The sequence below is a fragment of the Filicampus tigris genome, chromosome 12 (genome assembly GCF_054856515.1).
Source record: "Filicampus tigris isolate MCC_2025a chromosome 12, RoL_Ftig_1.0, whole genome shotgun sequence".
Taxonomy (NCBI): Eukaryota; Metazoa; Chordata; class Actinopteri; order Syngnathiformes; family Syngnathidae; genus Filicampus; species Filicampus tigris.
The window spans coordinates 24,387,066-24,400,833 of record NC_141228.1 but is presented as its reverse complement, the minus strand read 5'-3'; the positions used below and the strand labels follow the sequence as shown (position 1 = coordinate 24,400,833).

At 51.9% G+C, this 13,768-nt stretch overlaps 2 protein-coding genes across 3 annotated transcripts in view; one reads left to right on the top strand and one right to left on the bottom strand.

Moving 5' to 3' along the window:
- The first annotated feature begins 242 nt into the window (after nt 1-242).
- On the top strand, nt 243-3,314 carry LOC147139352 (MARVEL domain-containing protein 3). The gene is made up of 4 exons (XM_086048485.1): nt 243-454; nt 1,115-1,217; nt 1,321-1,445; nt 2,096-3,314. The coding sequence occupies exons 2-4, from the start codon at nt 1,117-1,119 to the stop codon at nt 2,752-2,754; spliced, it is 885 nt and encodes a 294-aa protein (XP_085904611.1). The 5' UTR covers nt 243-454; nt 1,115-1,116; the 3' UTR covers nt 2,755-3,314.
- Nucleotides 3,315-4,628: 1,314 nt separating this feature from the next.
- The window catches only part of LOC147139351 (PH domain leucine-rich repeat-containing protein phosphatase 1-like), a 12,634-nt gene continuing 3,494 nt past the window's right edge, over nt 4,629-13,768 (bottom strand). The window contains exons 3-17 of one of the 2 annotated variants that reach the window (XM_086046461.1): nt 13,335-13,460; nt 13,035-13,183; nt 12,522-12,668; nt 12,035-12,262; nt 11,446-11,648; nt 10,349-10,409; nt 10,144-10,239; nt 9,655-9,810; nt 9,374-9,574; nt 9,040-9,202; nt 8,046-8,176; nt 7,768-7,884; nt 7,421-7,615; nt 7,105-7,339; nt 4,629-6,841 (exon numbers count right to left, since the gene is read on the bottom strand). In XM_086046461.1, the coding sequence (XP_085902587.1) occupies nt 5,648-6,841; nt 7,105-7,339; nt 7,421-7,615; nt 7,768-7,884; nt 8,046-8,176; nt 9,040-9,202; nt 9,374-9,574; nt 9,655-9,810; nt 10,144-10,239; nt 10,349-10,409; nt 11,446-11,648; nt 12,035-12,262; nt 12,522-12,668; nt 13,035-13,183; nt 13,335-13,460 (3,402 nt within the window). In that variant the 3' untranslated portion in view covers nt 4,629-5,647. The remainder of the gene's footprint in view (nt 6,842-7,104; nt 7,340-7,420; nt 7,616-7,767; nt 7,885-8,045; nt 8,177-9,039; nt 9,203-9,373; nt 9,575-9,654; nt 9,811-10,143; nt 10,240-10,348; nt 10,410-11,445; nt 11,649-12,034; nt 12,263-12,521; nt 12,669-13,034; nt 13,184-13,334; nt 13,461-13,768) is intronic. The other variant, XM_086046462.1, reaches the window with a different exon arrangement.

The following is a 13,768-nucleotide window of genomic DNA, read 5'->3' as shown; positions in this document are numbered from 1 at the left end:
ACAATCAACACAAATGTCTTTCTTGAACTCAAGAAGACAATGCTTGGTGGGATAGCACCTGTGTATAATTTTAAAAGAGATTTCCCTTACTTTATTTGTCAGAAGATATTTTTATGGAAGAGACCGAATTTTTTTCCCAGTGTAAATTATTAACAAAACCAGACCAGTAAGAAATAACATTCGGTGTTGTAGCCCCGTGAACACGCCATAGCGTGAGCGAAACTCTCCAAACAACGTCACAGACACGCCCCTTAGCATACAGAACTACAGTATACAAGCTGAGCCGTCTTGGACGCGTACTTGTACGTATACGTGGTTGTCATATTGAATGTGGAAAAGTACGCTTCCTGGCAGGGTGCGGCACCGCCACCTCCCCTCCACCTCACCTGGCTCGCTGCACACGGGACATAATGGCGAAGTAGTTGCACTTCACTGCGCGGACACCCACTTCTCAGTAAGTTTGCATTTCGACATACTGAGCCATATACTTTCCATTTTGGCCGCACTTTGCTGACAGCCTTTAGTTGGCTGTCGATGAATTTTGTTTTGGGAAGCAGCCAACGTTTCCATTCCGAGTGGCCTTATTTTCGGTTGTGGACTTTGTATTTCAACTTTTCGCAAAGTTTGCTTGCCGAGTACACTTGAGACGATTTGGTCTGCTGAAGAGTTTTGACGCACCGCTCTTATTTTAGTGTCGATCTTATTTAGGCTCACCTCAGGTGCTCGTCGCTTGCCTTTCGGTTGTTTTTAGGGAAAGCCAAGAAGTGTCTGGCCGAGACGGCATATGTGGGGCCAAAACATTGGTTAAATGTCAGAAAACTAAGACCAATCGTTAGCAAAACGTCACATTCCCATCTCTACTCATTCCCACTTCACCAGTTGGCAGCGTATTTTGGATTTAGTAGGCATGAAGTCTTTTTCTCCCTATAAACGGTCAGCACAGAGAAAAAGATCAGGTGGATGTGGACAAAATGTCAATGCCCCAAATTGTGTCCACATCTGCAGGTTAACAATTGACTGCCTCGAACTGGAATTGATGCGGAAACGATGTAGAACTGTGACAGTGACAGTGGCATTCATTTAATTCTTTTTCGTGTCCTTTCCCCTTTGCCAGCAATGAGCCAAGCACCCCGTTCAAACCGGGGCCGCAGGGAGAGAAACGGGGAGCCCCGGCAACCCCGTGAACCACGCGATGCCGACCGCTCACCCGCGGACAGGTGTGTGCGATGTGCGAAACTTTGCTTTGTGTTGATAGTCGCGCAGCTGCCTCGCAATCCCCAAATTTGAATGCACAAATGCTTCCTTGTTGGCGTTGTCCAGGCCGTCTTCCCGACCGCCGCACTACGACCGAGATGTGGAGCACCATCCCAAACACGGGCGGGAGCGAGACGCAGCACGTGTTGAGCTTAACGACTCCAGATGCACACACATGTGCTCCAGGAGAGGTGAGAAGGCTGAGAGTTTCTCTGTGCAGCGCTGAGGGGCGGTCTGTGACCTCATTATGCATACCTCCTCTCCGGTTTCTGTCTGTGTCTCAACACCGTCCAACTGGTTTTGCTGCGTTCACCGCCTCTTTGTCACTCTGACGAGGAGCAAAGCCGCTGGTGGAAATGCAGCATGAACCGTATTATCGGCCACATAATTAGGTGATGCTTAAGGAAGCCAAAAGCACCCCCAAAGAAGCGCAGGCCTCACTGGCCTCTGGGAGACTTTGAATGCGAAACGACTACACAGACGGAAAAGATCTGAAAAGCTCGTCTCCCATTTGCCAAACATCGTGACGATCCCAAAGACTTTTGAACTAATCGTCCGTGGAGCGACGAGAGGAAAGTTGGCATTTTCGGAAGGTGTGTTTTACACGAGACGTAAAAATCCCACGGCGCTTGGTCGAAAAAGAACATCCTGCCTACAGTCACGCATGTTGGTGGCACTGCTACGGTCTGGGCCTGCTTAGCTAATTCAGGACTCGGACGACCTGCTGCGTGATGGACGGAAGCATGGATTGGGCTGCTCGGAAACAAAGGTGTCAGCACTTTGGGCAAATGCTTCATTTCAGCTATGTGAGCGAGCGGTGCGAAATGTCTCGTGTGTTCAGGAGTGGTTCTGATCTGTTCGGTCCTGACCAACGCCCTGGTCCTGATCTGCGTGGTCGCCGCTCAGATGGTGACATCGGGCTTATCTTCCATGGGCGGGCTGGGCGGCATCGACATCAACTCCAACTTCAACCTGCAGGGCCCGGAGCTGCAGAAGGCGCGCGAACTGGACATGCAGTACAGCCAGATGAGAGCGCCGGGCATCTACGGCGGCATCGCCTTCAGCCTGACAATGGGCGTGGTCTCGCTGCTCTTTGTGGTGGCCGGCAACAAGCCCCCCCACCGTTTGTCCCGCAGGCTTCTGTACGGGGCGCTGGCGTTCCAGGCCGCGGGGGCCCTCGCCTACGTGGCGGCCGTCGGCCTGTATCTGCACTTTGTGATGGAGGTCAACGCCACCGACGTTTGCAAGCAGCGCGAGCGGCTGTACGCGCGAAGTGGCTACACCTGGATGAACTGTGACGTCGGCGGGGCCGATGCGGCCGTGGCTCTCTTTGGACTCATCACGGCTATCCTGTACGCCGCCGGCACGGTGCTCACCGTGCAAACCGTCCGTAGGGTGAAGCGGTACTTGCGGGAGCGTCAGCGGCGGCAGGTGGAGCGAGAGCAAGCCAGATCTCACCCGCAGAGAGCCCCGCTGACGCCTGAAACCACCTCCGTGTGACGGAGACCAAATCCGCAAGCTTTCGCCGCCCGCTCACTGGGACTCTCCTTTCCCAGTCCGATTCAAGAGCTCCAGCAGCATTGTGATCATTTAACGTCCATCTCGTCTGACCGATGTCGCGGTCGGACTTCCAGCCCTCATTTGACTTTTGTAAGCGCATCAGGATATGTTGTTTTGTGTAAAACTGGTTTTGTACGTCTTTTTTTCTTTTTAAGCAAATGATTTTTATTATTGTGCTCCACCTGTGAGAGGCCCACATGCGGCTGAATTAAAAAGGCAAACTGAGAAGGACTCATTTTAGCATTTTTTTTCCATTGAAGAACATTTTTTAAAGCTGTGTCTGGAGTAGGTATAAGCCGATATTGGATTGGGACGGAATGATAAGGGTGAGCAAAAATATTGCAGCTCTAAAATGAGCTTTTTTGATCTTTTGGGGGAGCTAAACACTGCATTCGTTGCCCCGCCGTTGAACACTATTTGATTTTAAAACCAAATATAGAACATTTGGTAGAGAACAAATGTGCACCATGTTAAGTTTAAATAAACTTGTTCTGTTTTCATTTTTTGTTCCTAAGTCAGTGTCCCATCACCAGTGAGCTCCTTTGACACACCACCCGGCGGTGCCTACTCATGTTGTCCTTGTGGCTAAGTAGTATCCACTGGCGCGTTCAAAAAATGAAGGACAACACACAGAGCAAAAGGGCATCTGGTGTTAGAGTGTTTCTATCGTCTTGCTCCCTTCCCCTTCCTTTCCCATGCTCACCCCTCCCCTCTCTGCTCACCGAGAAGGAGGGAAATAAAGGGTTAAATGAATGCAGTTACCTTCAAACGGGCGGCTGGTCTACTCAAGTCTGTTGAGTAAGTCTACTCAAGTCCTCAGACTAAAGACAAGACGAGCTCATTGACACTATTATCTGTTATTGAAACCAGGGCTTGTCAAAACCACAGTAAACCGTCAAAGCGACACGTTGGACTCATGTCGGTTTTTTATTTTCCCCAGAGGTGGGCTATGTCATTCAGTCCGTCACAGATGGATACTGACGTGACAGTCGGCCGTCACGTAGTGGTGTCATTTTTGAAAAGTGTCCCGTCATTTGTCAATCGCCAGCAAACGGGCGTCCGTCGGTCCGTCGGTGACGGGTCGTCAGTCGGACAGAGCGTCGGTGACAGACGCCATTGGCTGGCGATTGACAATGTCATTTCTAAAAAAAACGTCCAGTCATTCATCGGCCGTCAGCCAAACGGGCGGACAGTCTGATGGAATGCCCACCTGTTTTTGTGTTTTTATTTTTTTTGTATAAGTACTGGCAGGCATTGTTGAAAACTTAATTTCCATCTGTTCAAAGACCCCGAGAGGGCACCGCAGCGGCGGTCACTCGGCCGTCTTTGACGGCCTCCGTACCAGCCACGAATGACCTCAGCGCTGTTACACAATCACACTTTGTTCAGTCAACCCACATGACAGGAAAAGAAAATCAGCGCAGTCAAGTCATTCCATAAGTTGTAAATGTAAGCTTTTCACAAAACAAACTCGGTGTTTTTGCGGAACAACGCGACAATTTAAGCAACATTACGTTTAGTCTTTTGCAAGATTTGTCAAAAATGGACTTGATTTGTTGCGATGCACTTTCCTAGAAATGAAACCCCGAATTTGCAGGCTACATTTATTGTACTTTGTTAGTATGACTTACGACTTGATGATGATGCCAACTCGAGCATTCAGTCAAAAGCACCACTTTTTGTGAGTCACGTGACAGTGGCTCAGTTGCGCTTCAAACAACAATGAGGAATCTTTTTTTTCCCCACCCACGTAAGCTTCGCGTTTGAATGTTTTTGCATCTTTTCATGAGCGAGATTTATGAAACACATGGGAGTTATATGAAAACTTCAATTTATTTGGAAAACTATCCTTCTTGTGCAGTTGAAATAGGTAACAGTTCCGATAACATTCAATGTGCTGGTTCGAAGAGGAGGATCCTCACATTCAACGTTCGCGCAGCACCACTGCAGCAAGCCTCAGAACACAAACATGGAGTCTTCTGAAATAGAATGTCTTTTCTCTCAGAGAACATTAGCACGCATCGGTGACTAGGTCACTTGAAAGTATTAAACTCCTAGGAGTTAGTTAACATTTTACTAACTCAGTCAAACGAGAGACCAAAAGCCACCACGGACAGCAAGTTTGAGCATCCCCAAAAGAATGCCATGCTCTCAACGTAGCATAAAGCAAAAACCGAAACGCTCAAACGTTTTCTCGACACGAATAAGTCCCATGTGGCCCCACGATTCTCTCAACACGGCGGTTTGAGTCATATTTCGTTTGTGGAATAGGAACAAAGCAGCAAAGTCCATCTCATTTTGCCGCTCGCTCTGGACCAAAAATGACATCGCATTGCCAACGACACGTGACCAAAGCCAGAAAAGCCGCCATGGGTCGTTACCCGACGGCACTACAATGTCATTTTCAGTCCACGGCGAGCGACAAAGCGGCCGGCGCCTCAGATGGCTTCAAAAGGGGTGGATTTCGCTGCTTCATTCATTTTCCACAAGCGCAATACTCCTCAGAATGCCGTGTTTCGACCCGGTGGGGGCGCATAGAAGAGAATGTGAAGACCATTTTTGACTTTGGTCAAATTTCGACTCGATTTACTCGATAACGCTTCTGCAAATGGAAGTTGCTGTCAAATCAATACAAGGCTTACAAAAATTGCATTGCATTTTGTTGGGAACAAAGTTATCAGTAGAAAAAGGGTGGGGGTTGTTTGTTTTTGAACAGTCTCTGGTCCATAAGAACTTGAATCCTCTGAGGAAGCGGTGCAAATGAATTGCGTAACCTTCGCCTGGACTCCAGGATGAGAAAGCGACACACTGGCAGACGCAAGCATTTGCTAAGTTAGAGTGGTGTGATGAAAGGGTCCGCAGCTTTCTGGTAGGTGGCCTCCTGCTGGTCGCCAGTCTCCATCTGCTGCGGATGCCGCGGCTGCCGCTGCTGCTGCCGGATGATCTGTCGCACTTCGTCCTCCAGCTCCGGTGGAATGATCAGCAGGTCGTCGGGGTCTGGCTGAGCAGGCGCATTGAAGTACCCCCCTTGCTTCTTGAGCGGGGCAGCCGCCGCCTCCTCAATGAGGTCCTGGCTCCTGCCGTGGCACGCCACCGAACCGTTGGCTCGCGCCCGACGGCCCGGAGCGCTCCACGGGGTCTCGCCGCCGCCGCCGAGGCAGGGGGAGGACGGCGTGACGGGGGGAGCCGAAGGCTCGCGGCGGGAAGCCTCGGGTCGAGGAACACCGGAGCTAGGGTGCAAATGCGAACGCGGCGGAGGGCGGTCGCGGCCGTCCAAGCTGTGGACGTCGGCCTCAACGCGCACACGGCTGCCGTTGGAGAAGACCCCCGGGATGGGCTCCTCGTCCTCGCTGTCGAGCCCGTTGTCGGAGAGCGCGCCGGAGAACTGCCTCTGGAAGCAAGCGAGCGGCCGCGCGCCGGTTCGTCCCGGCAGGCTGGTAGGGCACGTCGGCGGCTCGGCTTGGGGCGGCGGCTCGGCTTGGGGCGGCGGCTCGGCTTGGGGCGGCGGCTCTTCTGACGACACGGTGGAGCCCACCTCGCTGCTCATTTCCGACGCGCTCAACTCGCTGCTCATCTCACTAACGGTTCCCGTGGAGGCCGGCGGGAGCGATATGTCGCCGCTCCCCAAGTAGGGGTGAGCCTGCGCGCGCGCACACAAACCTGGACTGTGAGGCGGAGGCGGAGGCGGCGGCGGCTCGCAGCAACCGCAGCCGCAGCAGCAGCAGCAGCAGTCCTGGGTGAGACTGAGCCGGACCACGACGGCGCTGAGGCTGTCGGAGCAGCCGTAGCTCTGAGCCAGCGTTACCAGCTTCTTGGCGGCGGCCAGCGCGTCGGGAACATTCCTGACCGCTTCCACCGCTTCGCCGGGAGATAACGTGTCCCACAGGCCTCGGCTGCCCAGGAGAAAGAACTCATCCTGGGGGGTGAGCGTCACCGCGGAGACGTGTGGCCGGGGGATAACGGACGGGCACAGGAAGGAATATCCCATCATTCTGGTGGAGTCGCTTACGCCGCTGACTTTATTGTCCTACACAAAGAGAAGAATGAAGGCCCAAGTTAAAGGTGCTTCCTCGGCTGCAGTTCAGAATCAGTTTGGCTGATTTGGGGTTTGTTTGGATTCCATCGCAATTTAGTGTTGACACTACATGGAAGTTAATATGGAGGGAGATCCACGTAATAGTCAAAAAGTCAAAGGAGCGTCGTGCGCAAACTAATGCGTGCCGGAAATAAAGCTGGGTTGAGTAAGAGAGAAAAGCCTCGGTAAACCAGAGCGCCACGGTTCACCGCTACCTCGGCGACGACGGCGTCGTGTTGTCGGACTCTCCGGCGCTCCGGCTCGTCTTTGACGGTGCGGACGGCCGACAGTTGCATAGCTTTTCCGTCTCGGCACAAAACGGCTTGGCATCTGCCGACGTTGGCCGCCTTCAGGCTGAAGCGGCAGCCGCCGCGCTCCCCGGGAGGCTCGCGTCTCACGTGGCATAAGGCTGCCGATCCGCCCATCCGTTGGCCTGCCGTGCCCAGTTTCCTGTGGGAGAGCAGCACGGCACACTAACGGGGGTCGCGCTCAGTGGAACCGGGCGACCTGCCGGAGCGGTCGGCCGTCTACCTTTGCGTGGTGAGGAAAGTGTTCGTCATGTCGTCTCCCTGGCCCGGGCCCCTTTGGAGCTCCTCTGCCAACACATCTCCCATGGTGCACTGCAGCAGGTAAGGCACCTCGACATTGCCGTCGCCATCAAAAACCCCGTAGAGGGCTTCGCGGACTCCGCAGAAGGTGTCCAGGGCAAGCGCGGCCACGCACAACCTGACGTAAACCAAAAAGCAAAACTCAATCCACGACGGAAGAGCTGGTCGGCATCTAATCTTGCCTCGCACGGCGGCGGGCCTCAGATCCGTCGGAGCGCGAAAAGAGAAAAAGGCTCGCCAGTGGCTGAAGCCAGACGGGAAAGGACTCACTTGTTTTTGACTCCGGAGGCTTCTGTGTACCCGTGGCTCCAGACTGCAGGAGCTCCGTGACACTCCCTGGCGCCGGGAGCAGACGGGGACGGATCCACCCGTAGACATCGGATATTACTGCACGCAACACAACGAGGACGCGGCCACCGAGCCAAAGTCATGTCATGTCAGGTCAGGTCAGGTCAGTCTATGGCTTTGAATAACTCTAGAATAACGCTCGAGTACTAACTAGTCTTCTGTTTTTGTTTTTTTTTGGGGTGTATTGGGAAGGTTCTTACTTGAGAAGCTCCAAGCTTTTGTGGTCCAGGTTGAGGCGGGGATTCCCTTTGAGGTCCAGCTCCAGAAGTTTCGGGGGTAGCGCCTCTGGCAGCGCCATCTCGGTAAGCTCGTTGCAGCTGAGGTCGACGCACTGACGGTGAGCGCAAAGACGCGGTTAGGCGCAGTCGGCTCTTGGCATGAATAAGGTCCCGAAAGTCGACTTTGCTTTGGTCAGCTATCGGGCTGGCGATCTTAGGGGAGGATCGATAGTCATTATTAATTGCGTGTCTGAAAGTAGAGTCGTGTAGTTGCTTAGCTGACAGAAACTGGAGCCGATAGTGTTGGCAATTTAGGGCCGGGATTCTGCCGCTTCTGACAAGTGTGGATCAAATAAAAGATAAAAGCACACTTCGATTTGAAAAGGCCTTATAGAGAGAGCGCTGTCATTTCTGGCCGGGGTGTGCGCAAAGGACTCACACTTTGTTTGAAGGATAGCGTGCTTTTTTTTTTTTTAGTCCGTATGAAATACATTTCCTCAAAATCATTTGATCAGACTACCGGCCTTACGACTGACTGCAACTTTGGAGGTCCACCGATACAAAAGGGGCGGCGTCGACTGTGCTCTAGCTCAGCAGTCCCTGACGTTTTTTGCTGGCATAAAAGAAAGAAATCAACTCAAGTCCTTCAAGTCCTCATTCCGATCAATCAAGTGGTCGTAATTAGCGGGAGGCCGGACCCTCGCGCTTGTTTCCTCTTGGACAAGCCGCTCCAATATGCGCTGTGTCATTCATGATACGCGGTCCTCGGCTCGGCCTTGTTTAGTACCCCGAGCTTTTTGGGGAAAGCTCATTTGCATCGTTGATTGGTTTTGAAGCGCAGCAAAACTTGCGGACGACCACTCACGAAAACGAGTCGCAGGGACCCGCACGCGCACTTCAGCGCAGTTTGGCCGCATTGTCGCCACCGATGGCAGGCGCAATTGACGCTTGCCGAGTCGGCATGGTGACCACCAACCTTGATCTCAGGAAGCTGCAGCACCTGCGGGAAGGCGTTGATACAGTTGGAATGTGCGGCCAGCGTTCGCAGGCGCTGACAGTTCAAGATAGTTGTGGGCACACTCCTCAGTCTGTTGCCACTCAGGTCCAGCTCCTCCAGATGCTCCAGTTGGGCCAGTTTGCTACAGTGGGACACAAAGCTCTTCCATCGTAAATATATAGAGACAGTTCGAACTCTGGTTAGCTAGCAAGCTACTATGACAGTTTTGTACTGCTCCAAACAAAAAAAAAAACAAAAAAACGAAACTATTTGGGCCACAGATTCTTTTTTTGTTTTGTTTTGCATTTTGGACCTGGCAGAGAAGGTCTGCAGCTGGTTGTAAGAGAGGTGAAGAACTCTGAGGTGACCATGTCCCGTCAGGTGAGGGACACATTTGTCCGTCAAGCAGTTGTTGGTCACGTAGAGCTCCTCCAGGCTGCTCAGCGTGTCCTCCGATAGGCTGGCAGCAGGGAGGCTCTCCAGCTTATTGGCCGACGCGTTAAGATAGCGCAAGCTGCAGCAAAAGCCAGAAAACATCAGTGTAGAAGGGAGGGAACAAGCACAAAGGGAGGAGACACACTTGTACATATTTACTTTGGGGCTTTGATGAAGAGGTTGTTGGGAAGCTCCTTTAGATGATTGTGCTGCAGGTCCAACATTTCCAGCTGTGACTCCTCCAGGCCCTCGCCCAGCTGGTTGAGAGCATTCCAGCCTGCGAGCAGCTTTCTGACGTTGCCGTTGGACAGCAAGCTAGGATACACAAACGCATCAAGCTCAGTCTCTTGGTGCGCTGCACATCGCAAACAAAAGAAAAAAGGTGGCGATTGTTAGCTAAACGATTCCACGTGCAGAGTTAGGTACTTTGAAATCATTTCAGTCATGGCGTTCCCCTCAGGTGAGACCGTGACCAGAAATGCGAGCGGCGAGCGGCGAGCGGCGAGCGCTGCTCTTGCTTTTGTCCCACTTGGGGAATCATTTGCCCGGCCCGCAATTAGCCGTTCAGACGCTTCTGCTGATGTACTGCTACGGGCAGGTTCACATTTTATTGGTGCATTTAAACGTGTGTGTGTGTGTAATACTCACCGTAGGGGCAGCTCAGTAACAGAATTATGGTTGATGTCCAAAAGTTCCAGTCTGCTGCTTTCACACACCCATTCAGGGACAACGCCGAGCTTGTTCCTTTTGGAAAACGGAAAGCAGTCAACACTCGGCTACAAACGAGCACACGTTCACGTGCGAGTCGACGCTGCAAACGGGGCTTATGTTGTTGTGCCGTGAATCTTAGTACCAGGACAAATCCAGAACCGTCAGATTCCCGGGGACAGGCTGCACTTCCAATTCCTTCAGCTCTGTAATCACAAACACAACATTGATTACTTCAGATCAGGAAGTGAAGAGACTTGCTTTGGACAACTACAGAGAGTGAAAGATTTTGGGGGTTGAGGGATAGAATCGCACGTACATAACTTGTTATCATTTTCATCAGGGCCGATTATCGGCGCTGACATTTGACATTTGGACGCCTATTGGCATTGACGGCCTATTTTTGCTTTTTTTAATCTGCTGGCCAATCATCTCAAAATTGGCTTAACCTCAGGGGAATAGTACCTATTCCTCTCAATTGGTGAACTTTCTAAGAGATGCTGCAGAGCCTGAGACCTCTCGGCACTTTGGTTTTGTTTGCACTTAAGGCTAAGTGAACACTGGCATTTCACTTCTGCTGAACTTTTGGAAAACATTATTTGTTGGAGTTTTCAGGGAACTTTCTAGGACATGCCGCTGTGCCTGGCAGCGCTCGGCACTTTTCGTTTGAATTTGAAAACCAAGATGTCTGTGGTCTAAGGTAAAAAGAAAACAATCTTGAACAAGTGAAAAGCTGTTTAACGAACATGCTTAAAGGCATTAAATGAAGTCTCGGCCTTTGTAGTTTTCAAAATGTTGAGATAAGATCATATTTTTCGATTTACCGCATACAAATAGCAACTGTAGATAGAGGTTAGCGGCCTCCTCGACTACGAATAACGGGCACTGGTATCCGTCCATCCATTATCTATACCGCTTTTCCTCACAAGGGTGGCGCTGGTATCGGCACTGGAAAAAAACAACGGCTTCGTGGCTCGAATTGACCACAGGCGGGCTCCAATTAAGCTGTACGATGATCAGCAGAAACAGGGCGCAAAGCTGTGAGCACTAGTGTGCACGTCATTTCTTTTTTTTTTATTATTCTTAATACGTTTGCAAAGAAAATGTCATTATGGAGTGTTGCGTTTCTAACTTTTCAGGGGAACCCCCCCCCCCCCCCCCCCCCCCAAGAATACATGATCCAATCTGGACTAAGGCCGTGACAAAAAGTGGATACTTGAATCCTTTGCTGATGCACGGTACCGTTGTGTGCAGCGTGCAGGCTCTTGAGGGTGTGGCCGCTGACTCGGAGGAGCGAGAGTCTGTTTCGGTCACAGTAGAGAACCTCCAGCTGACACAGAGGTCTGACATCCAGCTCCTGTAGACCAGTATCCCTGAGGTCCAGCTGCACAATGTGCTCCAGCTGCTTCACGTCTCCCACCGTCACACTTTGAAGCCGGTTCAGCCTGTACGATAACCGACAGATACATAAACGGAGAGAAATGAGCCGCTAGTTGACTACCTGGAAATACAGCAGACACAACAGCTCAACAAAGCGGGCCCCGATTGCGCGCGCACATTTCAATTGGAAAGGCATCCATTTTTACTGCCGGTGGCCTTGTACAAGTGTCAGAAGTCGTAGTCAGACATGGTTGATTTAAGGAATTTCATTCTCACATTTCCACATGACACGGCGCGAAGCATGAATCCCATGTTAGGCCACCGGGTCCCAAAACAGGTCGAAATAAAAAATGGATCAACAAAATAAGAGAAAATAACGAACACACCCCGCCGACACAAGAAGGCAAACGCAGGTCGTCAAACAGCCAATGATCAAGCCGCCGTCCTTTACCTGAGATCGACGTGGCGGGTGGACAAGCACTGCAGGCCGGCCATGTGCACCGCAGCCATTTGGTTTCCTGCCAGACACAGTCTCTCCATGCCCGTTATCTTCTCCAGGACAGGGGGGATGCAAGTGAAACGGTTGAAAGACAAGCCCAGGTAGAGCAACGCCTCCAATGAGCCCAGCTCAGCGGGCAAAGAAGTCAGGCGGTTGGCATCCAGAACAAGTGTCTGCAGGCTGCAAAAAAAAACCCATCTCTCTGCAAACGTCTACATTGTGCACCGTGCTTGGACAGAAAAACGTCTTTTAAATGTACCGATCTACAGATAAACGTGAACTGAAAACAAAGCGTGGCCCTGAACACAACCGCAGTGCACTCAGAAGTCTGACGACGCTTATCGATCGCAGCAATGTCCAAAACTGCCAACGAGCGCGGAATTTTGCAGAAAGCTGAGCTCAAAGTGAAGAAGAGGAGTGAGAGTGCAAGTCAACTTACTTGAGCATGCTTCCAACTTGCACAGGAAGGGCTGCGAGGCGATTTCCTGACAAGTGGAGCTCCGTCAGCGAGGGGAGCTCACATAAGGCCAGTGGGAACGCAGACAGCGCATTATTTGACAAACTCAAGCTTGTCAGTTTACAAAACCTGCAACGAGGACGACATAATGCCGCAGTGCTATCGTCAATCGCCTCGGGTGATGCGCCGCGTGTTACTTTTGGGGACGTGACAGGACGGAATGCAGAAAAAGTTGCTGAGGGACACAAATGTGACCATAAAAACCGGGAGGGACCTCGTGCCATTGCCGAATGTCGAGAATTGCAACCGCCAAGCCTGACGTAGGCCGTTTGGAAGTTACTCGCAGCTGACCACCCACAGTGAAGAGCAAAGCACACGCCAAAGAATTCACGGACATTCAACATCCAAGAGGAAGGGACCACAAAGAAGGACAAAAAAAAACAAACAAACAAACAAACAAAAAAAAAAAAAACAACCGATCAAGTGGAAAGTCACCTGGTAAGTGCCGGAATGCCTTTGTGCAAGGACATGAAGTTGTTTTTCAGCTCGAGATGCGTGAGGTCCTGACTGTGAAACAGCTGAGCGGGCAATTCCTCCAGACTGCAGCACGACAGGTCGACCGAGTTCACCCTCTGGGACGCGATCTGACTTAGCCGAGGACGGGCACAAGAACAAGGGGGCCGGGTCAGAGTTGTCTTGATAGATCTTTTGCAAGCAACATTGCTTTGAAGGCGGAAAAGAAGGCAGCCCCCAACAAACGCGCGCAGGCGTTTGAGAAGGCGGAGCCTGGCGCACCTTGGAGGCGGTTCTGTGCCAGCGGAGGCGCTCGGCGTACGAGTCGTAGCTGATGTAGTACGTGCGACTCTGGGCACCGGCGGAGCTCAGCGCCAAACAGTGGCTGTGCCTCTTCACCTCCTCCACCTGCAATCGGCAACAGTGGCCCTGACCGTCTGCTTTCAAAGGCACGAGCGCATCGTTGAGGAGATTCCTGACAAATGCGATTCCCTTTTCAACGAGATGTTTGGAACCGTTCCGCCAATCACGGCGCCGATTCATATGGGTCACCGATGCGAAGCGCAGTCGTTTTCATGGCTCTTTACGCCGCTCTTCTGCCGTCGCAAGCCAACTGGCCACGCCGCACACTCGGGGCTCGACAATCGCTTTTTGGACCCGCTTCTGCTGGTGCGCCCAACACCTTTTGTGTTGGTGCACCAGCACAAAACGTGTGT